Here is a 27,994-nt window from a genome sequence, read left to right as displayed (position 1 = left end):
CAGTTTCTTTGACTGGGTAACAAGAAAGTTGGACTTGGGAGAGTCTTTGGATGTCGTGTACCTGGACTTCAGGAAAGTTTTTGACAGTGTCCCACACTGCAGGCTGCTAAGCAAGATGGAATCGATGGGGTTAGGAGAGACACTAACTGCATGGGTCAATGATTGGCTGAGTGGCAGACTTCAGAGGGTGGTGGTTAATGGTACCCTCTCTAAAACATCGGAGGTGACCAGTGGAGTGCCACAGGGCTCGGTCCTGGGTCCACTCCTTTTCAACATATTCATAGGGGATCTGACTCAAGGGCTTCAAGGTAAAATAACACTATTCGCCGATGACGCCAAACTATGTAATATAGTAAGTGAATGCAGTTTACAGAATTATATGGCGCAGGACCTGCTTACATTGGAAAGTTGGTCCTCAACCTGGCAGCTAGGCTTCAATGCTAAGAAATGTAAGGTCATGCACCTCGGAAGCGGAAATCCATGCAGGACGTACTTCTTGAACGGAGAAACTTTAACTAGGACTTCAGCAGAACAAGATTTAGGAGTAATCATCAGTGCAGACATGAAAACTGCCAATCAAGTGGAGAAGGCTTCATCTAAGGCAAGGCAGATATTGGGTTGTATCAATAGAAGTTTCGTCAGCCGAAAGCCTGAAGTCATAATGCCGTTGTACAGGGCCATGGTGAGACCTCATCTGGAGTACTGTGTGCAATTCTGGAGGCCACATTACAGTAAAGATGTGCGCAGAATTGAATCGGTTCAACGGACAGCCACCAGGATGATCTCGGGGCTCAAGGGTCTCTCGTACGAAGAAAGACTGAACAAATTGCAGCTCTACACTCTTGAGGAACGTAGGAAAAGGGGAGACATGATCGAAACATTTAAGTGCCTCACGGGACGTGTCGAAGTGGAAGATGATATTTTATTTCTCAAGGGACCCTCGGCCACAAGAGGGCACCCGCTCAAACTCAGGGGCAGAAAATTTCATGGCGACACCAGAAAGTATTTCTTCACAGAGAGAGTGGTTGATCATTGGAACAAGCTTCCAGTGCAGGTGATCGAGGCAGACAGCGTGCCAGACTTTAAGAATAAATGGGATACCCATGTGGGATCCCTACGAGGGTCAAGATAAGGAAATTGGGTCATTAGGGCATAGACAGGGGGTGGGTAAGCAGAGCGGGCAGACTTGATGGGCTGTAGCCCTTTTCTGCCATCATCTTCTATGTTTCTATGTTTCTATCATATATCAGTAATGTAACACACATTTTGAAAAAAGATTCAGGAATTTATATGATTTAATACTAATTACTATGACTCAATTTCATATTCATGCCCCCAAGGATGAAGATGTTAAGCAAAATTATCATATGAGAAGGAAATCAAATGTGAATTGATTGAGGCCTGTGCATGTGAAAGTGTGGGTGGAACACCATATAAATTAGCAACATTCAGATACGATTTAGATGGATGGAACTGCTTGTTACCAGTTCATGCTAGAGTCAGACTATAGTGTAACCTTAAAAACAAAGTTTGCTTGTGTAAAATATCACTTTTCTTCCCTCTGTGCAGAATCAGGGGAAGAAATGAACATTCTGGGCTGGATTCTGTAAATAGTGCCTAATTGAGCGGCATAAATAAAAATGGATGCCGGCTACATGTCAATCACACTTAGGCGCTAACAGAATCATGGCTAATGATGCCTAAGAAAAAACTTAGACGCCTGTAATGTAGGCCAACATTACACAGCATACCTCACATCAAGTTAAAGTGTTTCAATGGTAAAGTCTGCAGAGTATAGGACTAGTGACTCTTCGAACCTCAGATTACAGTGCTGTGTGGTAGCATAATACACATCGGCTTAAATCCTCACAGGTTCCTTTGTTTTAAATTTAATAATCCTTATTTAAAATGCTTATCTCATGTTCATAGTAAGGTTTTAAAATTTAAGTTTAGAATTTATCTCATGTTGCAGCAAGTGGATATTACCCCTTCCGACACGTTTCAAGAGCTTTCTTCAGGGTCGTTGTATTATCGGTGGTTAAACCATATCAACTTGTTGATTTTTATATGACCTGCTCGGACCACTGGCATGCCTAAATCGTTGTTAGGCGTCCTGTGGTAGATGCGATTCCAGCGTCTACACTGTAGATGTCTCCTGGCGCCTACTTTTTTAATGAGTTTCAATCATTTTTAAACATGGTCAATTACCGTGCTGATTAAAGCCTATTAAAACAATTAAGGGCTCCTTTTACTAAGCTGCGGTAGCATGATTAGCGCGCGCTAACCCCTGTGCTACGTGGAAAAACTAACGCCAGCTCAATGGAGGCGTTAGCATCTAGCGCGCGGGGCATTGTAGTGCACGCTAAGCGCGCGCTAAAACCGCTAGCGCAGCTTAGTAAAAGGAGCCCTAAGTTAGGTGCCTACCACCGTCTAACTTATTGCGCCATTTGTAGAATATGTCTCTCTCTGTGCATGAGAGAAGTGGTTTTGTTTAGCTGTAACTTTTGTACTGTGTATGTGACAAATTCCTTGTATGTACAGACTTCCATGAAGAACAGTTTTTACTTCTCAGTTTTCACTATATATAAAGAGGTATGTTTTTGTAACCAGGCAGACAGAGAATCTTTGTTTCCTGACTGTCTGTTTCTCAGTGCTGAACTGATGTCTTTAAGACCTTTCTGTAACACCTTATTCCTGCTTAAGCATAGTAGATCAAAATTCACAATGTTATGATTACTGAGTTAACTCTTAGAAAGCAGCCATAGATTGTACCAAATTGGGATGTACATTACATTGTACTTGTTAACCGCGAAGCTGTAAGGAACTTGATAAACTTAAAGGAAAAAGTGAAGCATGGGCTGGTTCTCAATTTTAGATGAAACGAAAATTAAAAATATAATTTCCCTTCATAGGGAAACTTGTTAAACTTACCTAAAATTTTGGTTGGTTTCTTTTTTTAACCCATCTTTAAATAAAAAATGTGGCTTTTAGTCTATATTATTCAAAATTGGACTATTGCTTCGAGGGACATATCTAGCAAGTTGCCAACAAATTTATCTGGATAAAGTTATCCAGTTATTCAGCAGAATTTATTCAGTGATGGTATCTGCTAAATATATCCGAATAATTTTCCCCCCTTTTACAAAAGCGCGGAAGAGGTTTTTTGTGCCGGCTGGCACACTGAATGCTCTGCGCTGCTCAAACAGTCAAAGAGTTTCTATGAGCGTTGGAGCAGAGCATTCAGTGAACTGGCCGGAACTATAAATCTCTTCTGAGCTTTTGTAAAAGGGCGGGGGGGGGGGGGGTTATGTCTTCTGTTTGTGTGGCCTTATTTACTTGGCTAACTTTGCCTGGACAGTGCTATCACTGTTGCCTAGTCAAAGAAAAATTGCACCCAAGGAATGCCCTCTTCCCTCTCCCTCCTTTGGAGCTACTTCTTTCACACAGCTAGATTTTGTGTTGGGACTAACCAGGTCAAATCTGGATTTGTGAGGTAAGTGCCTCAGTAGCATATCCAAGTAAAGAGTCCTCCTGTTCTGGAGGTCAGTTGGATATTGATCCGTAATAATCTGGTATATCCATTTATCTTCTTCAGTCCATTCAAAGTTCCTATAAAAATAAATAAAATAAAGTAACTACTTTGTCATAAAAGTACCTAATGTGAAGATGGCTTGCAATACATGCACATGCTTCAGTGTGGTTATGCCAAGAAGGGTGTGATGTTTGCCTGTTGTAAGTGAAGAGTGTACTGGAGGCAGAAGAAAAATGAGTGTCACATGATATAGTCTCTATTAAGAATGATGGGGAAATGAATTGTATGAGCTCAGCTGAGTTCATATTTAGGGTATAAGATAAGAACATAAGAATATAGCCATACTGGGTCAAACCATCTAGCCCAATATCCTGTTTCCACATTGTCCAATCCAGGTCACAAGTACCTGGCAGATGAAATGCAAGGACCAAGAAGAATTGTAAATGAAGAAACAAGCACATGAAAGAAACATCACGTGGCCTTATAAGCTACAGAATAGAGAGATGATGGCAGAAGCAAATTCAGACAGGTTTCTTTTTTTAAATAAAGATATCTTTGTTGAAATCTTTGGAAATGAGCTGCATTACTGTCTAGTAACATCTAGAAAATATGAAAAGGTACTGTTTGTGTGAATTAGAATATAATTAACTTTGGGCTTGATTTTCAGCCACCAGAGTGACTATATGAATTTAAGCACCAGCAGCTTAAATTAATACATACATTCAGTACCACTTTCCATATAGGTAGCAGTGCTAAAAATATGGATAGTGCAATCATTGGGTTGGTATTCTCTCTTTAATGAAGGCCTGCTATTCATCAGACCTAAACTAAATATATAAATGTCCAGATCGCAGCTGATTATCACTGCTATCTGGCAAGGCCAAATAGCAAGGCCAGTGATGGTCCACAATGGACAGCCTCTACATGCACTTTGGAAACTTGAATGCCTCATTCTAAAGTAGTGAGGAAAATCAACAGAGAAAGATTAGGTTCTTACCTCAATAATCTTCTTTCTTGTAGATGTGTCTAGTAGTCCTGAATGCTAGGGTTATCTATCTGAACCCGCAAGTTGCTTGCAGAATTATGTCAGTCATCTTTTCAACTCTGCCTCCTTCCCAGCCAGCTGCTCCTCCCCCCTCTGTAAAAAATCAGTCAAGCCTCACTGTAATGAAGGATATAACTGGAAGGAAGGAAATGGGGAAAACTCCAGCACTACACTTCTGTTCTGCTTTGTAACAAAGATACCAATTAACAATATTAAAATTAATACCAAAACAGTGGGCAACCAGCATTAACATTTATGGAGCTTGTAGCTATAAGGCAGAAACTCAGACCTGCTTTCTCTTTCTTTTTTTTAATTTTTAACTCAGCTTAGCTAAGACACAGAATTTTCCAAATTCAGACACAGACTAATATAATGACAACAGGCAGGCAAAGCCCACTTACAAGGCTTCAGAACTACTAGACATATCTACAAGAAAGTGGGCATCCGTGGAAAATCAGGGGCGGGAAACTGCACGGGGACACCAGGAAATTCTTTTTCACTGAAAGGGTGGTTGATTGCTGGAATAGTCTTCCACTTCAGATTATTGAGGCCAGCAGCGTGCCTGATTTTAAGGCCAAATAGGATAGACACGTGGGACCTATTCACAGAAAAAGGTAGGGGAGGGTCATTGGGGTGGGCAGACTAGATGGGCCGTGGCCCTTATCTGCCGTCTGTTTCTATGTTTCTATGAAAGAAGATTATCGAGGTAAGAACCTAATCTTTTTTATATGTCTAGTAGTCCTGAAAGCTAGGGATGTACCAAACCAGTACCCTGAGTCTAGGGTGGAACTACTGACCCAAAAGTGGCATCCTTCCTGGCTGCCACATCCACTCTATAGAACCTGGTAAAGGTATGAAGAGTAGACCATGTAGCTGCTATACAAATCTCCTCGGGAGAGACTGCCTGGGTCTCCACCCATGAGATAGCAACACCTCTGGTAGAGTGGGCTTTCAATGTGATCAGCGGCTGCTTACCACAGCTTGACTGGTCAGAACAAAAAAGTGATCAGAGACTTGAAAGCTTCGGATAACATTGGTAGCTTCGGATAACGAAGAAGCACTCTCTTGATGTCTAGCAAATGCAATATTTTGTCCTTTCCCTTCGATCCCATAGGCTGAAAGGTGGGCATATGGACTTCCTGATTGACATGGAAGGCAGAGGCTACTTTCAGTAAGAAAGATGGAACTGTGTAAGAAAAGTCCTGCTTCCGTAATCTTTAGGAACGGCTCCCTGGAGGAAACAGCTTGCAATTCAGAGATCTGTCTTGCTGACAAAATCACTACCAGGAATACCATCTTAACCGTAAGATCTAGAAGGGAAGTCTCCTGTAAGGACTCATACAGAGCCCTATTGAGACTTTGCAACCTGAGAGTCCCCTTAAGGAATTTGGTGACATCTGGATGAGAGGCCAGAGACACTTTCCTCCCCCTTCCCCCTCGAGCTCAGAAACATGTAATCTGACAAACAAATCCTTTTCAAGTTCCGCTTGCAGATAATGCCATGCCATAGGAGCTAGCCTCAGTAGAAGGTCTGATATCTGCTTCTGTTTGCATGGCCTATGGAAGACAGAACTCCCAGGTACGCCAGGTGCTGGATCAGTTCCAAATGACTCTTCTTGAAGTTGACGATCCATCCCAAGTTCTTAAACTGGACCACTCTCGAGACTGCCAGTTCATCCTTTTCCTTGGACGGGGCCTGATTAGCCTATCACATAAATATGGATGCACTTGGATCCCTTCCTTGTGGAGGTGTGCTGCTATCACCTTGATAAATGTGTGAGGCGCCGTTGCTAGGCCAAAGGGGAGAACAGAGAATTGGAAATGCTTCCTGTGAGCTGGAAAAATGGAAATGTGGAGATATGCTTCTGTCAATTCAAGGGAGGCAAGAAATTCCCCTGGTGACATTGCTGCTATGATCAAATGGTCTTCATGCGGAAGCTTGGCACTTTCAGCACAGCATTGACCAACTTGAGATCCAGAATTGGCTTCCAGTCATCTGAGCCTTTCTTTGGCAATATGAAATATATGGAGTATCTGCCCGAGCCTGATTCTTCATCTGGAATTGGGTCTATGGCTCTGAGGGCTCTCTCCAGATAGCTGGGAAATCTTCAAAAAGTCCGAGAGGGAGGCACAAAACTTGATTTTGTAGCTTTCCTGAACAACCTCCAGGACCCAGTGATCTGCACCTATCTGTTCCAGACTGACCAGTAAGCCAACAGCCTGACCCTCATCTAGGGAGTGACCACTGACCTGACCTCATTATGCTTTCTTGGAGAATAGAGAGAAGCAAGACCCAGAGACTTGCTGCCTTCAGCCCTTGCTTGTAGATGTCTTGATCCATGAAAGGACCTCTACATTACTTGGCTGCCAGTATAAAAATGGAATCTTTAAGAGCCTCAAAAATTCCTGCATCCCAAACCCTGAGCCACCTGAGGGTCTGCTGTCTGGCTAGTGGCATACCTAAGAGGGAGGGGGGCAGTCTGCCCCAGGTGCAGACCATAAGGGGGTGCTCCTGGGATCGGTGTCATGGTCCAGGAACTTCACTGCTCTGCCAGTGTTGGGCCTTCCTCTCTGCCGGGTCCTACCTTTGTGGAAGCAGGAGGAAGGCCTGATGTCAGCAAAGCAGTGAGTTAAGGCTGCCAACAATGAAAGAACGCTCTATTTCTTGTAGCCTGCCGGGGCCTTCTCTCTGCCACGTCACTGAAGACTGATTACGTGGCAGAAAAAAGCCCTTGTGGAGCAGGCCACAAAAAATCTCACGGGGGTGGGTTGGTCGGGTCTGGAGGTACTGCACAGGGGGATGGAAGCAGGACTGGTGTTAGGGCCCCACGGCTCTGGGGACCTGTGGGTCAGCATGTCTTTCCTTTTCTTTCAGCATCGGCCAGCCATCACCCTGTCTTCACTGTCCTGCTGACAAACTGACCAACAGCTGCCAGCAGACTCCTCCATGCTTTCTTTCTGCCGCGGTCGGAGCCCAAGAGGAAATAGGAGGTTGTGTCATTGGGGATGGAGCGCGGTGGAAGGAGTGTGTGGAGGAGGCTGCGGGCAGTGCTTTGGTCAGTTTGTCAGCCAGATGGGGAAGACAGGGTGACATTGGACCAGCACCAAAAGAAGGGGAAAGGCAAGGCATGCCAGCCAAAGAAGCCCTCTGAACCAGCTAGCTTTTTTTCTGTTAGTAGAACAGGGGAGGGGTTTAAATGAAGTTCCAGATTGGGGGTGGGGGAGGTGACATGAAGGTGAAGAACCCAGAAACAGCCCAGAAACAGCAGATTTAGAAAAATGGTGGGCAAAGGTCTGGAGGGAAACAAAAGAAAAGGAGATAAGTTGGATGTGGGGTGGTGTGGAGGGAGGGCGAAAGAGCCACTTGAAGGAAGGACAGTTGGGAAGAGAAAGGGAGTGATGGTGGATTTGGGGGAGTGAGGGAAAGATATAGGATTGGAGGGTAGGGTATTTGGGAAGAGAAAGTGGAAGATGGTGGACCAGGGAGGGAGGAAGAGAGAGGGGAGGGCAGCTGGGAAGGGAAATGGAGAAAATTTGGGCCTTGGAATGGAAGGGAGGGAAGGAGAAATGTTACGTCTGGGGTTGGAAGGGAGAGAGATGCAGCATCTCTTTTATTCCTTTCATCTTATTCAGCTTCAAGGGGGTAGGGAAGAATAGAAAAAAGAGGGAGAAATGTTGAACCATGGTGAGGGGAGAGAAGAAGTGATGGATCCATGGGAAGGTAATGTTATATTGTAACACTGTGAATGTTAAGCTGTAACCAGTTTTGAGCTCTCTGGGGAGGATGGAATATAAAACTAACTAAATAAATAAAATTACCAAAAATATTTTTTTTATATGGGGGGGTGTTAAAAAATGATCAGCTTCAGGTATCACATACCCTAGGTACGCCACTGTGTCTGGCAAGACCTTAGGGCAGGGGTGTCAAAGTCCCTCTTCGAGGGCTGAAATACAGTCGGGTTTTCGGTATTTCCCCAATGAATATGCATGAGATCTATTTGCATGCACTGCTTTCATTGTAAGCTAATAGATCTCATGCATATTCATTGGGGAAATCCTGAAAACCCGACTGGATTGCGGCCCTCGAGGAGGGACTTTGACATCCCTGCCTTAGGGCAATGGTCCATAATACTGGCCATCAAGTCATCCAGCCCCTTTCAAAATAGCATCTGGCCCTGAAAGGGAAACCTGCCAAGTATGGCCTTAGAAGCCAAATCTCCTGCCCACTATCTGATCCAGACTACATTTACGGATCAGTTTATAATTTATCCAACCCACACTTAAATGTATGCAAATTCACCAAATAGGGGGTCTAAAGGATAACTTCTAAATACCTCTATTCAACGATCTTTCTTTTGCACAGAAAGTGCTTTAAATTCTCAGTGGTTTAATTTTTAAATTCATTTATTCTAAACATATAAACTATCACCTAAAACATAGAACTAATCCCCATGATTAATAATGAGGTTGAAGTATCATAAATATGCATAATTCTCAGTAAAGAGACCTCTTATAACTTAGATGTTATTTCAAGTCTTCATTCTGAATGCATGTGATGCAATCATTTACTTCACAAACCTCCTTCCTACCCTGAAATTTAATTATTTATTAGTCTGAATATTTGTAAACCAATTTATTTAAAACTTTAACTTACTAAATAGGGAGTACAATTTTCTATTGCTTTATTTTATTTAACTACCTTAATCATATATTGTTTTAAAATATGCTTTGTACAAGAGCAACAACACTTATCTTAATGGCTTTCCATCCAAAGCCAACGTTGGGGGACCATGAACTGCCCGATGCTCCCACTCCATTCAGAGCGTTTCAGCTAATCAAGCCTTCTTCGGAGGACACTGTTGCTGTTGTGCCACTTGTCTTCAACATTTGTTAAGTTACTTGCAAGGAAGTATTAATCATGGGGATTAGTTCTATGTTTTAGGTGATAGTTTATATGTTTAGAATAAATGAATTTAAAAATTAAACCACTGAGAATTTAAAGCACTTTCTGTGCAAAAGAAAGATCGTTGAATAGAGGTATTTAGAAGTTATCCTTTAGACCCCCTATTTGGTGAATTTGCACTATCTGATCCAGAGCATCCATCGGGTGGAGATAGAATAGGCTGATACTTTGCTTGTGACTCTTATGATGTCATACAGAGCATCCACTATATAATTTATCCCAGAAAGGATGAGTTGAGGGCCGTCTTCCTCCAAGGCTTGGAACTGAGACAGGCACGTGTGGCAATCACATGCCACAAAAGAGGTCGCTGCTGCCACCTTAATTCCTAAGGTTAAGACTTCAAATTATCTCTTGAAGACCACATCTACCTTGTGGTCTTTCTTATCCTTAAATATCACACCTCCTTTACCACGAAAGGAAGTTTGTTTGGTAACTTATGCTACCATAGAATCCACCTTTGGCTAAACAAACAACTGTTGGAAATCTGAAGTCATAGCATAAAGCTTTGCCATAGTCTTAGCCACTCACAGGAACCCCTCTGGTGACTCCCAGTGGTCAGTGACTAGCTTTGTGATGTCATGATGTGAGGGAAAGAACGTGGTCAGTGTAACTGAGCCATTCCTAATAGAGCAATGGGATGCAGAGGGTGGTGGAACTTCCAGCTTCAATTCCTGCAGTGAATTAGAAATTATGCCTGGAAGCATGGATGCCTTAACAGCCACTACAACATGGAGTCTTCCCCCTGGTCCAGGGTCACTACTGCTTGTCTAATGCAGAGAACTAGATTCTGCCAGGAAAACTGCATCCTAGGACAAAAGAGGCATGGAATCTGACCTTCCTTCCTCCCACTTGATGTGAGAATGAACTTCCTGGTCCAGCTCTGGGTCCTTGCCTGAACATGGCACATGCTGGAGACTGTTCCCCGTTGCCACCACTACCATCATGCCTAATGCAGACACTGAGGACTCCTGGCAATTTAAATAGGTATTTTACATCAGGCTCACAAAATCCATGGTGAAGCCTTCCACTGGGATCTCGAGGACTCCAGCAGGGACTCCCTGAAGGTCCGCCTGGGCTCTAGAGCGTTCACATGCTGCACTTAACCAATTCTCCTTTGGAGAGCTCTAGTAAAAGTCTCTTTCCTTGGGATCAAGCCTCCTGCAGATACCCAACTCTGGAGGACTCAAAGGAGGCTGAGCCCAAGACTCTCACTCCTCTCCTGCATGCCCCACAGCACAAAGAACATGGATGCTCTTCGGCTGACCATCCAGCACAAATTTGGCATACTTCAGGGGTAGAAAGACCTGAAGGGTCAATTTTTAAGCAAATTTGAGGGGGTTTGAGGCAAATGGAGGCTTTAGAATAAAAGATCGTATAAAATTCAAGATGGCCGCTGCTAGCAAATTTACACCAAAAAAACAGCCCGTGGAGGCTCCCCTGAAGTTCCAGAATTACAGGGAGAGAGAGGGGTTTTGGAGGAGGGGTCCCTAACTCTGGCCCTAGAAAACCTCATAATTCACTTTTTCAGACTCTACAATTTTCCCTTTAGGCTATAATAGCCTATAATAGCCTCAAACACTCTACCATGGGGTGCCTGCCTGCCTCATCTTATTTATTTAGTTTGTTTTCTTCCTCATTCTCCCCAAAGAGTTCAGAACGCTTAGAAGTGCAGTTGGAACAAAAGGAGAAGAACTCTGCCTCAAAGGTTTACTTTATGAACTTGGTCTTCAGGCTGTCAGTCGGAACAATACTGGACTGATCCTCAACCCCTGGAAAATCTCATGCTGTGACAGGGGAAGGACCACGCAGCCAGCCCAATATTAAGCCCAGCCAAGCCAAGAAGGAGCCAAACAGCCTGCACTCAAGCTCCTGATAAATCAAGGATGCGAGCAGCTTCTCTGGAGACAGCCCCTGAGCTCCAAATATATTACAGCATGCTGGCTAGTCAGGTATCCCCTAGGGCCAATCGTGCTAGCAGAAGACTGCCACTGCGCAAGTCTGTGTCTTCTCTCAGGCTGAGGTCCCAACAAGTAGGAACTTTTGGATATCGAGTCTCAAACATAAAACAACAGAAAAGACCTGAAAATAATAAAACTGCAGAGCAGATTAGAAACACATCTGAGCAACTTGCTTGCAGAAAAAAAACCGAGGGGGCAAGAGCAGCTGACTGGAAAGGAGGCGGAGTTGAAAAAATGGCTGTCATCATTTTGCAAGCAACTTGGGGGTTCAAATAGATAACCCTAGCGTTCAGGACTATTAGACACATTGCACTAGAAAGTAATATTAAGAGGATGTTTTTAGAATTTAGATGATAACCCAAGAAGTAAAATTGACTGGGAGTTTCAGCAGAAACCATAGTCTACATAAGCTCTAGAGACAAAATATAGACAATAAAAAACAAAAACCAAAGAAAATGTCAGATATACCAAAATTTTATCTGAGAACTAGACAGGACACAGATAAACTGCTGAAGAAAGCAATAAAAAAAAAAACCACCCCACAATAGCTACAAAGAATCAGTGATTAGAGGAACACTGCTCTGGATTGAACAAAAAGAAATCATACCACCATGCTTAAAAAGATGAAATGAGACATGCCATGGGGAAATGGAAGGTCAGAAATTATTATGTATGCCCAAGATGATGCTGCGTATGCCTTTCAGCGCTATAGAAATAATAAATAGTAGTAGTACTGTAGTAGAAAGCTCTGGAAAGGAATCCGACAAGGTCATTTTTTGTATGACTGGTGATTGCCTTTGTCTTCAGAGAATCAGCCACTGTTTTTCTTAAGCAGATTAACAGTATATGTTTTCTAACTAAAAATTACAGATATTAAAATGTTAGTAACATTTCATACAAACACTACTTCATTACCTGTCTAAGCTGATTAACCTTTCATCAATTTCTTGTAGTTTGGATTTATATTCCTGTGTGAGATCATTAAACTTTTCTAAGACTGATGCTTTCAAATCAGGATAGGGACATTCTAATTTCTGTAGCGTCTGAGGAATTCCATGAGCAAGATGAAAAATCTCTTCAGAAGATGGTATTAATATCTGCAGGAAAAATAGTTTTAATATCCCATCAAAAGACCAACACTTCTGCTAAATCTTTATATTTGAAAAATCATGTCATTAGTCTTACTTTGACTTCACATTCTGATATTTCTTCTTCCAGCTTCAATTGTTCAAAGTTAAGTCGTTCAATAAGTGCTTTTTGTTGTTCCTTAACAAATTCTACCTAATTTAGAATATAGAAAAATAAGATTTTAAAAGTGATAAACAGGTTCAGTTAATTCCTTTTTATATCCCTTTATGCCCCTGAATATCTCAAGCAGAAGAAGAATTTTGGCCAGAACACAACTAAGGGCCCCTTTTACAAAGCCATGGTAGTGATTCTCATACAGAAAATGCAACACAGCCCATTCAATTCTTCTGTCTGTGTCACATTTGCTGCACTGGTACTTGCTACCGCAGCTTTGTAAAAGTGGCTCTAAATTAGAGAATTTGATTGTCCAGCTCTTTTTATTCTGAATGACCATCATACATTCACATAGTACGCTTTGTACTCTTGGATAAGCGTTTAATCAAAAACTTAAATAAAGATAAAGATACTTCTGTTATATGCTACCTTAAAATGTACATGCTAAAGTGCCCATAGACTTTCCACCTGCTATTTTTGTGGGTGGCTAAAAGACAGAAAGTAGATGTACGTTTGAAAATACTATCCACACATTGTTTTATCTTCTAAACTGAAATACACTAAGGACAATGCCTCTTTGTAATCTGTCTAAATGCACTCTACTGAAGGCAGCAAATGGTACATGTTGGGGGATACTCAGGTATTTTTCACAATGGTATTTTCATCTCAATAGCCCTTATGGATTCAGGTGACACCTATATCGCAATATAGTAGGATTTTGGTGGCTCACACTTTCCACCATAAATGTAGTGAGTAGGGTGGGATATGGGCTTGGATCCCCCTCTCTATAGTTCATTACACCGCCCACCAGGTTACTCAAGATACCTGCTTGCTGCTCTACTAAGCTTTCCCATACCAGATGCTGCTGTTATAGTCAGGTATGTACTGTTTAATTCAAATATTTGGGGGATGGGAGGTGGTCAGTGTCCACTAGAGGAGTGTGGGGAGTTATGACTTAACCCGTCCAGAGGTCATTTGGTTAGTTTGGGTACCTTTGTGACACTTAGATAATTCTAAAACAGGTCTAACTTTGGATGTCTAAGTTGCAACTTGGATGTCTTGGGAAAGGTTCGATTATTACCGCAAGACATTCAAGTGCTAAGCATGCCCAAAGCCTGCCCATAGCATGCCTTCAATATACCCCCTTGAACTTTGGACACTCAGCAGGAAAAAAGTCTAGCAAGACTTCTAGAACCCAGTTTTGAAAATCGGTACATAAGAACATAAGAATAGCCTTACTGGGTAAGACCAATGGTCCATGAAGCCCAGTAGCCCGTTCTCACAGTGGCCAATCCAGGTCACTAGTACCTGGTCAAAACCCAAGGAGTAGCAATATTCCATGCTACCGATACAGAGCAAGCAGTGGCTTCCCCCACGTCTTTCTCAATAGCAGACTATGGACTTTTCCTCCAGGAACTTGTCCAAGCCTTTCTTAAAACCAGCTATGCTCTCCACTCTTACCACATCCTTTGGTAACGCGTTCCAGAGCTTAACTATTCTCTGAGTGGAAAAAAGTTTCCTCCTATTGGTTTTAAAAGTATTTCTCTGTAACTTCATCAGGTGTACCGTAGTCTTTGTAATTTCTGATGCAGTGAAAAATCGATCCACTCGTACCCCTTCTACTCCACTCAGGCTTTTGTAGACTTTAATCATATCTCCTCTCAGTCGTCTCTTTTCCAAGCTGAAGAGCCCTAACCGTTTTAGTCTTTCCTCAAACGAGAGGAGTTCCATCCTCGTTACCATCTTGGTCGCTCTTTGATCCTTTTCTAGCGCCACTATATCTTTCTTGAGATAAGGAGACCAGAATTGAATGCAATACTCCAGATGAGGTTGCACCATGGAGCGATACAGGGGCATTATAACATTCTTAGTCTTGTTAACCATCCCTTTTTTAATAATTCCTAGCATCCTGTTTGCTTTTTTGGCCGCCGCCACATATTGGGCGGAAGGTTTCATTGTATTGGCTATGATGATACCCAGATCCTTTTCTTGGGTGCTAATCCCCAAGATGGACCCTAGCATCTGGTAACTGTGATTCAGGTTATTCTTCCCAATGTGTATCACTTTGCATTTGTCCACATTAAATTTCATCTGCCATTTGGACGTTTTGACGAGAAAAACATCCAAGTTGGTTTTTTTGATATCTTTCTTTTTTGAAAATGAGCTCCGCTAGTTTAGTTTTGATTATTGTCTCAGGAAAAATCAGCCACTGAGATTTGTACTTGCTTGTTCTAAGAACCTTTTTTTCCCCATTAGAGATGTGTGTAGTTTTGATTATATAAAAACTCTGAATGTTGTTGAGTAGACTTCCCCCTACCTGCCCCAGGAGCACCACTGAAAAATGAGTACAAGGTTACCAGGACTGTAGAAGTTGTATAATTTCCCCATCCCAAGGATAAAATTACCCATGCTGTAGAATATGCATAATTTTGCTTGATTTTAAATAGATAATTTTCATAGCTCCTATTTCTTTCGCCCCTCGATGCTTTTTTTTTCTCCATGGAGATGGCTTTGAAAATTGCCTTCCCCATGGTAATTTATATACACATTTAGCTACTCTGAAAAGGGTCATGATAAAATATTTCTATGTAGGGTGTGAATCAGTCATATAGCTGTTAGATATGAATACCACAGGACCTGATTCTAATCTTTAAAAATACAAGTGATGTTTACAAGGTTTAAATGATGTAATATTGTATTCTTGATGTAAGATGAAAAAATGAATAAAGAATTTGAAAACAAAACAAAAAAACTTGTCATTTTATACCAAAGGTATACAGAGCTATATGATAAAAATGAGAAGTCTCAGATCTTTCACAAAACAGGCAATTATTGTAGTCACTTTTGTTATTTTAAATACATCTTTTAGGCTTCAATTAAAAATAATAAAAAATTTAAAAGTATAAAAATAACGCATAATGTAAAAATAAAAAGATTATTTTACTAACCTGTTTTACTATACTGGTTGGATTAAACTCATGTTCCATTTGCAGCTGATGTTGGGAATGATACTGCAGTTCAAACAGCCTGTGTTTCAAATCCCCCCTTAACTGCCAGATGGGATGCACAGTATTGGCTTTATGTGTTTCTCTCTCCACTGATAACTGTTGTTCTAATTTCAAGCAAACAAAGCTTTATTATAAACCATTACATGTATATTATTTTACTGTTTATGCACATCTAATGAAATGTTTGATAATATTAACAGTTGAAAAGTTCTAAATTTAGAAAATTAAAAATACTGCTTAAAATTATCACATTTGTTCTCACCATAGTACATCATGTCAGAAAGAAATTGGCATCCTGTGTTTTGTTCCTCAAGGAGCATTTCTAGTTCAGATTCCAGTTTTCGTCTAAAACATATAGCATAGTTTTTGGCAAAGCGAATGAACATACATAACATACTACTATATATATTTGCTTTAATTTGTAAACCACTTAGGGCTCCTTTAACTAAGGACGCCTTTTATTGAATCATCCTAGGGTACATTCCAAATGTGTGCATGCAAACCATGTGCTAAAAAATTTTTTTAAAAATTTTTTCTGGGAGAGGGCATGCCTGGGGGGCAAAGAGTCAGTGGGTGCATCTACATTTCTGCATGCTAATTAGTGTATGGGCCTTTAGGTCCTGATTCTATAAATGGGGCTAGAAATTAGGCACCTAAATTGGAGGTACCTCTAATTTAGACATCAACTTACATTTTTTAATAGGCTTTATTTGGCGCTGTTAATTGAAAGTGCCATTAAAAGCCAATTGAAAAACAACTTAACAAAATTTAATTAGCTGGCAGGAGCCTACCACCTTACGGTAGGCATCTACACCAAGGTGCCTACTAGCGCCTACACAAAAAATAGGCAAGGTTAGGAGTGGAGTTTCAGTGTGAATTGAGTTTGGCACTGGTGGGCGACTAAAGTTAGACACTGGTATATTAGGCCATGAAAACTCTGGCTTAATATACCAGCACCTAACATTATAACACCTACTGGTACCTAAACAATGTCTAACTTTGATTGACATGCAATAGGTACCATTTTGCTAGGCACCTACCAAGTTAGATGCTGTGTGTAGAATCAAGGCCTTACCGCTTACAAAATAGGTGATAGTAAGGACTCACATGCTAATTTTTAGTAATGACCACATGCTAATGGAAACATTAGCAAAGATCATTAAGTTGGAAAATTGACCATTTTCTGGCAGTAGTAAAAAAATGGCCTACTGCATGAGAAAAATCTATATATGGGCGTGCTAAGGCCACTTTTTACTGCAGCATAGTAAAAGGACCCCTTTACATTTGTCGACAATTAGTGGTACATCATATTTGTAAATAAAGGAAAGATATATGCAACGTGAAAAAAGTTTTAAAAACTAGCCTCGGTTCAATGTGCGGCGCCACTAAGAAAGCAAATAGAATATTAGGAATTATCAAGAAAGGAATGGAAAACAAAGATGAAAATGTTATAACGCCCTTGTATTGCTCTATGGTATGGTCGCACCTCAAATACTTTGTGCTATTCTAGTCGCCGCATCTCAAAAAAAATAGCGGAATTAGAAAAGGTGCAGAGAAGGGTGATGAAAATGATCAAAGGGATGGGACGGCCACTGGCGGAGCATTAAATAGGAGCCAACATAAATAGCTCAAACGCAGCTGCTATTTGAGCTGCGTTTGAGCTATTTACGTTGGCTCCTATTTAATGCTACGCCCTCTCTCTGCCGTCACGACGTTTGTGTGGCAATTGCAAGCTTAGCCTTGCTTCTGGCATTCCTGGCTTTGACTCTCCGCCCGCCCAGTTCTTCCTCTTGATAAAGATTGTTATCGAAACACGGCTTGTGTCGAGGAGGAGTGAGAAGACTGGTTTCTTTTTTGGCTCTGAAGACTGGTGGCTTTTTTGGCTTTCAGCTCTTGCTTTGGAACACTGTTGAATTTTTATTGAATCTGCACCTGCACTTTGGTCATACATTGTTGAATCCTCATCAAGTTTGTAATTGCACTTGCACCTCAGTGACTTTTTAAAAAAAAATATTTATTTCACATTAATTTCCTTGTTCTTGCTGGATGGCTTAGGATTTTCACCTGTTGCCTTGGCTTCATCATAGACATTACTCAAGCTGAAGTTTGAATCCTTTCAAGCTAAGTGACTTATTAATTTTTATTCCATGAACAGAGTGAATTCCTTTGACTGTTTCGATATTTGCATATATATCCATTTGTTTTTAGCATATTGTTTGTCTAGTTTGTGTATATGTAAGTCTTTTGATGAATTTTGTGTATATGTATGTCTTTTGATGAATTTTTTGATGATAGTAATAATATGATAGTAATAAAATTCTTAATGTATTTATAAACTAGATTATTTATTTATAGTATTACATCAACATTATGTTAGATTCAATTGAGAATGTATTTTTCAGAGGGGATTCTTTGAGTGGATAGATGTGTTTAATAGTGAATCCTTCTTTTGTTTTTTAATTTATTTTCTCTCAATTTTGTTTGGGTTGTGTTTAATACAAGCAAATTAATGGAAACACTTATAAAACAGAGAATGGTCAAGTTTCTGGAATCCTGTAGATGCACATGGATGCACTTGACTAGAGGTAGGTCTTGTCAGACAAATCTGATCAATTTCTTTGACTGAGTGACCAGAGAATTGGATAGAGGATGTGCGCTAGATGTGGTGTATTTAGATTTCAATAAATAGGAATACTCCACTTATTTAATGTAAGAGCACTATCCCCAACGGAAGAAAAGGCCTCAGGTATTATCATGGCAGAGCAAGAAATGCTCAAACCTCCCCCACCCACATCATTGGCAAAAAACTTCCGAAGAGAATGTGTAGTTACCACTACTCTATTTTTGAAGGACTGAGTTCATTAGCTGCCTTTTTTAAATGTGAAGATGTAAGTGATACAACGTATATAAGCCAACGTTTCACGGTGAGTAGCCGTTTCGTCAGGGCTTTGTCAAATGTCACTTCCCCATGTTTATTTTATCTGTGAACACAAACAGTAGATGTATATTTAGATTTTACACAATCAAAAAACAGGTTTCTGTAACACAACTCAAGTGTTATATGAAATGAGAGGAAAAGGTCTCAGAACTCCTGCGTTTTCAATGAATGATCATTTGAATAGCTTATGCAGGTCAGGTTATCACTCATCAACCTATCTGTTGACTTAATAAATCCTTTTTTATATTTTTTAACTTTTATATAAATAACATTCAAAAATAAATATGAAAATGCACTTATCTTAATGTTTCATTATAAAGTGCAATGATTTAGTTCAGTTTAGCCCAACGGATCCCGTTTCACCATTAATAATGGCTTCTTCGGGGGTCCTTATTGAAAATGCTTTCAGCTACAACGTTGCCTTTCAGAAAAATGGCGCTGGGAAGTTATCAGTGGTGTGCCTCAAGGTTCTGTTCTTGGGCCTGTTCTTTTTAACATTTTTATAAACGATATTGCTGAAGGGTTGTCGGGTAAGATTTGCCTCTTTGCGAATGATACCAACATCTGCAATAGAGTAGACACACTGGATGGTGTGAATAACATGAAGAAAGACCTGGTGAAGCTTGGAGAATGGTCTGAAATTTGGCAGTTAAAATTTAATGCTAAGAAATGCAAGGTCATGCATTTAGGCTGCAAAAACCCGAGGGAACGGAACAGATTAGGGAGTGATGAGCTTATGTGCATGACAGAAGAGCGGGATTTGGGTGTGATTGTATGTGATGATCTTAAGGTGGCCAAACAGGTTGAAAAGGTGACGGCGAAAGCTAGAAGGATGCCAGAGTGCATATGGAGAGGTATGGCTAGTAAGAAAAAGAAGGTACTGATGCCCGTGTATAAGACTTTGGTGAGACCTCATTTAGAATATTGTGTACAATTCTGGAGGCTGCACCTTCAAAAAGATATAAAAAGGATGGAGTCGGTCCAGAGGAAGGCTACTAAAATGGTATGTGGTCTTCATCATAAGGCGTATAGGGACAGACTTAAAGATCTCAATCTGTATACTTTGGAGGAAAGGCGGGAAAGGGGAGATATGATAGAGACGTTTAAATACCTACGCAATGTAAATGCGCATGAGTCGAGTCTCTTTAATTTGGAAGGAAATTCTGCAATGAGAGGGCATAAGATGAAGTTAAGAGGTGATAGGCTCCAGAGTAATCTAAAAAAATACTTTTTTTCAGAAAGGGTGGTAGATGCGTGGAACAGTCTCCCAGAAGAGGTGGTGGAGACAGAGACTGTGTCTGAATTCAAAAGGGCCTGGGATAGGCACATGGGATCTCTGAGAGAGAGAAAGAGATAATGGTTACTGTGGATGGGCAGACTAGATGGGCCATTTAGCCTTTATCTGCCATCATGTTTCTATGTTATTAAAATAGATCTAGCCCCAAACATCCAAACTGTGCCCTGGTCGTACTCATATGTTTGATTAGAAAATCATCCATGTCTTAAGCCCACTCTAGTCCCACCCACATCACACCTCTAACATGCCCTTTGAGATTTAGACACACTACTAATCAACAGCATAGATATCCGTCCAGAATATAGATTTTGAAAATAGTGAATTGGAAGGGTTTGGCAAGAAAAATGTACAACTGCCCCTTTATGCCACTTTTTGGATGTTTTTCTTTTTTGAAAATGAGCCCCATAGTGGCATGCAGGTGCAAAAAATCTTTATGAAATTACCTCCTATATGAATAAGCTATGCATTTTATAGTTAAAATAAGCATGTAAATTATTGATTTAGCAACCCACCCTTGCACCATCTCAAATCCAGCACAAATATATGTAGAGAGTAGCAATTTAAATAGCCTATTATCCATATACGGATAGACAAATTAAATGGTCACCAGTCGCCAGTGAATATATAACTTGCTTTAAATATCAGTCTGTTTGCTTCTAAATATCAGTCAGTTTGCTTCAAAGTGAAACATCTGGAACAATAAAAAAGAGAATAGTGCAGGTCTGCATTTTTGATAATTAGTTTCACAGTAGAGAGGTAAAGTTTCCAGCATTCAAAACTATGGGACTCATTTTTGAAAAATGCAAACGTCCAAATAATGATGAATCCCTTAAACTGGGAGGTGGAGGGGGGGATCTGGGGGAGCTACTTTACAGGGTGGGGAGGTGTCCAGCAAGAGGGACTGGGCATCCCTTCTGCCAGCGATCTTTGTGGCAATATTCGAGGGAGGTGTCCAGCAGAAGGGACTGGGCATCCCTCCTGCTGGCGATGTTGGGGGGTGTCCGGCAGGTGTGACTGGGCATCCCTCCTGCCGGCAATGTTCAGAGGGGGAATATCTGGCAAGAGGGACTGGGCATCCCTCCTACCAGCGATCTTTGTGCTGATGTTGTTGGGGAAGAGGGGCTCCCGGGTTCAGGGCAGCCCTCCTGCCAGCAATGTTCTGGGGGGGGGGTTCCAGTAGAAGGGATTGGGCATCCCTCCTGCCTGAATTCTTCATGTAGGGGGGATGGGACAGGTTGCTGCGATAAGCTCAGTGACCGCGTCTGCTTGAAATGCACATTTAAGGCACCTACCGTGGGCCTAGGGAGGCACTTAGGGCCACCTAAGGTTGCCTAAGGCCACTTCTTGGTGAAGCCACGCCCAAACCTAGCCTTAGGCGAGCTTAGGCGGGCCTTCCTAGGCTCCCAGAGGTGCCTACAATGTAGGCAACCTGCCTTGGGATTTTTTTTTAAAATTTTTAACGTGCATCCTGATTGGCTGGTTAGGCAGCACTAGGCCGCCTACAATCGAGACACCGTTTATAGAATTTGGCTCAGAATTTCCACAAATTAGAATTAGGAAAAGAAATGGCCAATGAACCAGAATGAAGAATGACAGATAAACCAGATCAATCGAATATATCAGTGGTAAATGAAAGTGATCATGAAGAATAATTTTAAAAAATGTCTTTTATGTTTTGTTTTTTTGGAAATGTGATATGAAGCATGTGTGAAACTTCATGAAGCATTCAACTTCCTTTCGATGTATCTCCACATATCTGATGAAGAACTAGAAGAAAAGGCTAAAACCCTTTGCTCCAAATACAGCATTAATATTTCCTCTTCAGCACTGGTTAAAGAAATAAAACACTTTAAACGCAATTCACATAGCCAATATTGGAAAAAGCCCAATGGAGCTACTTGAATTAATAACAAGTTAAAGTGATTGAATCTGTCCTCACTCTTTCCAAATGTCTGTATTGCTTTATACATATTTTGTATTCTACCTGTGTCTGTGGCTTCAATCAACAATGGGGCTGCAGAGACTGTAGTTTAAGTTTGCTTTGCCATTGAGGCAGAATTAGACTTTGACACCATCATAGAAACATTTGCCAAGAAAAAAGTTTGCAAAGCATACTTCCACTAGAATATAACCACAGCCTAGCCTAAGTATTCTATATCATTATTACAATATATTAAATTATAAATATGATTAAAACTTAACTTTCAGCTGTGACTGATCGTGTTGCAGAAAGAAGAGGCAGTGGGCAGAGGCAGAGGCAGCATGGTGAACAGGCTGTTCTTTGCCTGCTCTGACAGGGCCTTCTCTCTGCCGTATCACTGATGACGTGGCAAAGGAAATCCCTGGTGGGGCAGGCCACAAGCAGTCAGTTCAGAACACTGTCTCTGTTAGCCAGCCTTTACCTCCACCACCACTGCTACTTTAGAAGGCCCAAAAGTATGTCAGGTCTCATGGTGGGTGGGAGGGTCAATTGGGAAATGCTGCACAGTGGAATAGGAGGGATGGAAGGCTGCTGCAAAGGAGAATGGGAAGGAGGGCGGGATGTAAAGCTGCTGCAGTGGGATAGGAGGGAGGAGAAAGGGAGAGATGCAACAAAGAGGTAGAAAAGGGCGAGAGAGAGAAATTCTGCATATGGTGGAGGGGAGAGACATGCATGGAGAAGAAAGAGAGAGAAATGTTGGCCATAGAGTGGAGGGTAGGGAGATATGGTGCATGGAGGGGAATAGAGAGGTTTGACCCAGGGTATAAGGCAGGGAGAGAGAGAGAGATGGTAGACAGTAGGAAAGAAATGGAAATGTTGCATATGGCAGAGAAGGTACAGAGATGGAAGATGAATGGTGAACAAAGAGAAAGAAGAAAATGTCAATTGGAAAGGAGACCCTGGTGAGCGAGTTAACAGAAAACAGAAAGCAGAGCCTTTTTTGAGACATGGTGACCAGATAGGAGGCCTGCCTGGTATCCTCAGGGTGCAATGGATCTGATTTCCTCTGCAGGGATTGGCCCGATTATCCTGTAGGGCTATACACTTAGTCTGGTGAGTTTCCAGTTTTTTTCATAAGCTATTTTTCCTACAATAAGAAAAAAACTGGAAAGTCGCTGGACTGAGGCCCTCTAAGGCACACTAACCAATTAGCACACACTAAACGCTAACACGTGCATGATAGTCTATGGACACGTTAGCATTTAGCGCAGCTTAGTAAAAGAGGGGGTAAGTGTATGGCTTTCAATGGAGACTACATTGTTTAACTTGCTTTTTTACCAAACTTTTCAAACCATCCTCGTATATACTGTAGTTATGAGCTGCTTTATGTCCATTTACATGTTTTGCTTCCCATTGCTGTAACATGGGGTGACACACTTAACACTATATTAGTGTGCCACACCCAGCGTTTGAACCCTTTTAACACCTGTTAAGGGGCAAATAACTTGGGTTAGTCCTTCAATGCAACTTGATAACTACCATCCTAAGTTTGATGGAAATTTGGAATTAGGATTCCAGCTTTTTACCTTTTTTCATTCAGTCTTTTGTGTTCCTGCCACCACACCTGGCAGTGTTGTTTCAGCAGCATTTGTTCTTTACTATTTTTTGAAGCTTGTTCTGTTTTTTTAATCTAAGAGCAGAAATAAAAGGAAGACATTAAGAATGTTTCCTAATTAGTGATAATTCTCAGCTTATAAGAAACTCGGCTCAGCTTTATTTCTTCATAGTTGGCCAGGTTTCTGGGAGAAATAGTTGTTTCTCTGATCAGTCCTACTGTAATTCTGATGCTAAGTTATGAAGACATCACAGTTATTTCAAAAGTGAAGTTCATTTCCAGAGAACCCCCAACAGTTATTTTTTAAAATTGTTGCATTTGTATAATAGCATTATCCAAAGAACTGTATAACACCCTACTACCAAAAACTCCACTGGCTGCCCCTTGAAGCTAGAATGCTGTTCAAATTTGCCTGTCTCTGTTTCAAATCTATTCTTGGTTTGGCCCCCATGTACTTGGTTCCCCATTTTAACTTAGATTGTTCATCCAGACCCACACGTAGAGTCCATCCGTTTAACCATCCAACACTAAAGACCTGCCATTACAAAAGATTCCTGAACAAAACACTTGCTTTCCTGGCAGGTCAACTGAACGATTGGCTGAGTAATATCACACACTCCTCATCCTACCTAAATTTCAGAAAATTAGTAAAAACAAACTTGTTTAACCGATTTGTAACCTAAGTCCTCTTAAGCCTTATCTCTTCAACACAAACCGAATTGTTCCCCAATTTCTCTTTACCTCCTGCATCCTACCCACCTGTATGTTGATGACTTTACATTGTACCTATATTCGCCGATTGTCCAGCTCTTCTTTATTGTAAACTGCCTCGAACTACTATGGCTTTGGCGATATATAAGAATAAAATTATTATTATTATTATTATTATTATAAGTTAATCCATGCATGTACATAAAGTAGAGTCCTCAATTAAAGGGAGGCCAGGATGTATAACAACTTTCTAAAGCTAGTCATTTGCTATTTATTAAACTGTGCCCTTCAGTCATTTGAATTTTGCTACTTTTTGGGGCTTTGCCAGGTACTAGAGACCTGGATTAACCACTGTGAGGACAGGTTACTGGGCTAGATGGACCATTGGTGTGACCCAGTCTATTCTTATGTTCTTATGAAGAAATAAAAATTTCAATATGGTCAATTAACAGGTAACATAAGCAATTAATTTTTGAAGGGTAAGGAAGAGTTTCACTATTGTCGAGCTACACACACTTTGGCTATCAGGAATAACAAGTTGATCAAGTCCTTATGTTTCATATTAATTAGGGGAGGCAGGGGGAGTGCCAAGTAGTATCAGGATTAGATCTAATGAAATGTGAAAAACCACAATTCTACTAATGTGGGTTGTAACTATCAACTAATGACTGAATTCGGAGTCAGTCCCACCACATGTGGAAAAAGGAGCTTATAGTGATGTTTTGGTATCCCATTTGTTGATGCACTGTGGGGAAAGGTAAGCAGTGAAGCACCACAAAGTAGTTTCAACTGGGTATTAACCAATGATAAAAGAAATATGGAACATTTAAAACTATATTCCAGTACAATAGGTGAGACATTCTAGACAGTAGCATGGTTGCGGAAGGAATCCACTCCGGATTTTTCACTCTTCCTCTATCGTATTTCACTGGGCTGTTTAGCTTCCTCTACAGTTCTTTCCTTCTGCACGCATGGATGCAGTTGTGTGCGTTCCATTCTCCCCATTTTATTGTTTTAATATGGTGTAATTTCATCCCCTTTTTGTGTATATTAGTACTTGGAGCGATTCTGAAGCTCTGCCTGTTTGAGAATTCACAGACATGAGAACATAAGCAGTGCCTCTGCTGGGTCAGACCAGAGGTCCATCATGCCCAGCAGTCCGCTCACACGGCGGCCTATCAGGTCCAGGACCTGTATAGTAAATCCTTCAGTAAATCATCCAATCCCTTCTTGAACCCCAATACCGTACTCTGTCCTATCACACCCTCTGGAAGTGAATTCCAGGTGTTCACCACCCTTTGGGTGAAGAAGAACTTCCTAGCATTGGAAGTCTATAGCTGACAGGCCGATCCCTCTGCGTACCTGTTGGCCAGCCTGCATAGTTTTCTCTGGAGCTCAGGGCTGTCCCTGAGGTGGTCTCAACTTCTGTTAATCAGGGGTCGAACACAGGCTGTTAGGCGCTCTTAGGAGGCTCAGCGGTGTCTCATAGGATGCTGGCTGCGTCGTTGCGCCTCCGCCCTTTCCAGTGCGCATACGATGATCCGCAAAGGTGGAGGTATAGTCAGACATTGAAGTCTGACTGGCAGCCCGAAGATCAGCTTTGCAGGAGCATTCCCAGCATTGTAGCAGTGATGATTCTCATCCAGCTACTGTGAAAGCTGAGAGCAGGCTTGCAGCACTTCTAACTTATCCTCTCAGGTCACAATGAGTACACAGACTGACAGCCTGTGAAAGACATCTGGGGAGGTTTGAAAAGTGGGGTTTTTAGTGTTTCTGAATGTTCCCCTATGTTCTCCCTCCTGAAAAATCCTAAAATTGCCAATTTTAAAGTTTGGGAAATGTGAAAAATATCACGATTTTGGTGTGAATTTTGTGATGGTGGCTATCTTGGATTTTTAGCAATTTTATTTTCTAAAGTTCCCTGCTTATTCAAAACTGTAAATGTTGCCTGTAAACCTGCTGGGATGGAGTCCTTGGGCTCTCCTCTTGTGGATTCTTGCCATGATTGCTCAATTTTACCACTTTTAGAGCGTTTTTGCACCACATGCCACATGCGCGCAGCTGGGGGGCCGCAGTGTCTAGCTTAGCCTCCCTTCTGCTCAGCTAGCCTAGCAAGGTGGATTTTGTGCTTTTCAGGGCTCAGCACGACTGGTAATTCCGTCTGTGAGGCTGAGGACTCTGCACAGCTTCAGAAATGCTCAGTTTAGCCAACTTAGGTTGATCTATGCCCCAGGAGCCAGACACCTTTACACAATTCTTGAAATTTTTGCACTCTGGATTTTGGACCACAGTGTTCTCCCCCTGCACAGTTCCAATACGCCTGCACAGCGTCTATCAACGGCGTTACTCCTAGACTCACCCTGCCACTTTGCTTGCGCTGCCTGACCCTGATCTGGGGGTGTCTGGTTGCAGATGATTTGATTGCTGACCCCGTCTTTACAGGTGCAGCGCTTCCCAGGATGGGGATCAGGGACTGTATACTGGAACTGTGGATCCATCTGGGGTCTTGGAAGCCTAGAAATGCTCTCATGAGCCTGCGCCTATTTGAATCTGCAGCTTTGCTAAACCTTCTTTCTGAATCTTTATAGAGATTTTTTGGTCAGTTGGCTCCGTCCACTTCTTTCTCCTGGCTTTGTGGTGTATGCTTGCAGTTTGTTACCTTCCCCTGGTATCCTATGTGTGTTCTGGTCTCGGAGCACTTTAACTCTCCGGAGGATGCTCTGACTATTGCTAGAGCTGTGCCATGCTGGGATTTTATGGCACAGGAGTGTCAGTAACTTTTGGCTCAGCCCAGAGTGGATTTTTGGTGGTGCAGGTGACAAAATGCACCTTTCTCCCCAATGTGGGTGGTTTAGTATTTGAAGATATGCAGGACTACCATGTGGAGGTGATCCTCAGGAAGCTCTTTAATGTAGCTGCTTTAGGCATTAAAGTTACTTTGGCGGCATATTGTGTCGCACGCACCAGTTACGCACAAAAGCGCACTCTGGAAAGTGAGGTGGTGGTTCCCTCTCAACTTTTCTTGGTGGGCACAGTTTATATGCCAGATGCATTGTATGCCCTTATGTGAGTTTGACTCAGGTGTCAGTGTACTTATCTCTGCCCATAGTGGGCTGCTGTTTCCACTATCAAGGCTCCTTTGGCTTGGCTGCCTTTTCAGGAGTTGTGATTGTTTGGCAAAAGTCTGGACGACTTCGTGGATTCTAGACTGGAACGTCACCCTATGACTTGGCTTGATAGCAGTTGCGGCCCTCCTGGGGTTCTGATCTCGTGGTGCTCAGCTTCCAACCTAGCCTCCTGACTCCAGTGCTGCACCTTCTGATGCACAGACACAATGGTGCCAGGTTGAGGGATGCCCTGCTGCGGATTGGGGGCCATCTCAAAACATTTCTGCCAGTCTGGATGTGCGTTACGTCCGACCAGTGGGTCTTGGACTTTATTTGGTCAGGTTACAAACTGGAATTTGCTTGACCTCTGACAGATTGATTAGTGGGCTCTGCTCAGATCGCCCAGACAAAGCGCTCAGGATTCCAGTCACCATTCAGCACTTGCTGGATATTCAAGCGATGGAGCCAGTACCGCCCAACCTCTCGGCTCAGGCAAATACTTCACATACTTTCTCGTGCCAAAGAAAGGCTCTGGAGGCCTATTCTGGATCTTCTACATGTGACTGCGGCTCTCAAGATTCCACGATTCCGAATGGAGACCGTGCATTTGGTCATCACAGCTTCTTGCCTCTCTGGATCTTACAGAGACATACTTGC

General features: G+C 41.8%; 1 protein-coding gene across 2 annotated transcripts in view; it reads right to left on the bottom strand.

Annotated features, from left to right (window-relative positions):
- Positions 1-27,994, bottom strand: part of CCDC148 (coiled-coil domain containing 148) — a 169,298-nt gene that overhangs the window by 92,236 nt on the left and 49,068 nt on the right. Inside the window, exons 4-9 of one of the 2 annotated variants that reach the window (XM_033944463.1) lie at positions 23,491-23,594; positions 16,011-16,093; positions 15,689-15,852; positions 12,684-12,779; positions 12,414-12,595; positions 3,471-3,609 (exon numbers count right to left, since the gene is read on the bottom strand). In XM_033944463.1, the coding sequence (XP_033800354.1) occupies positions 3,471-3,609; positions 12,414-12,595; positions 12,684-12,779; positions 15,689-15,852; positions 16,011-16,093; positions 23,491-23,594 (768 nt within the window). The remainder of the gene's footprint in view (positions 1-3,470; positions 3,610-12,413; positions 12,596-12,683; positions 12,780-15,688; positions 15,853-16,010; positions 16,094-23,490; positions 23,595-27,994) is intronic. The other variant, XM_033944464.1, reaches the window with a different exon arrangement.

The sequence above is a fragment of the Geotrypetes seraphini genome, chromosome 5 (genome assembly GCF_902459505.1).
Source record: "Geotrypetes seraphini chromosome 5, aGeoSer1.1, whole genome shotgun sequence".
NCBI lineage: Eukaryota > Metazoa > Chordata > Amphibia > Gymnophiona > Dermophiidae > Geotrypetes > Geotrypetes seraphini.
Note: the sequence above shows the minus strand (reverse complement) of the source record. Positions and strands in the feature narration are given on the sequence as shown.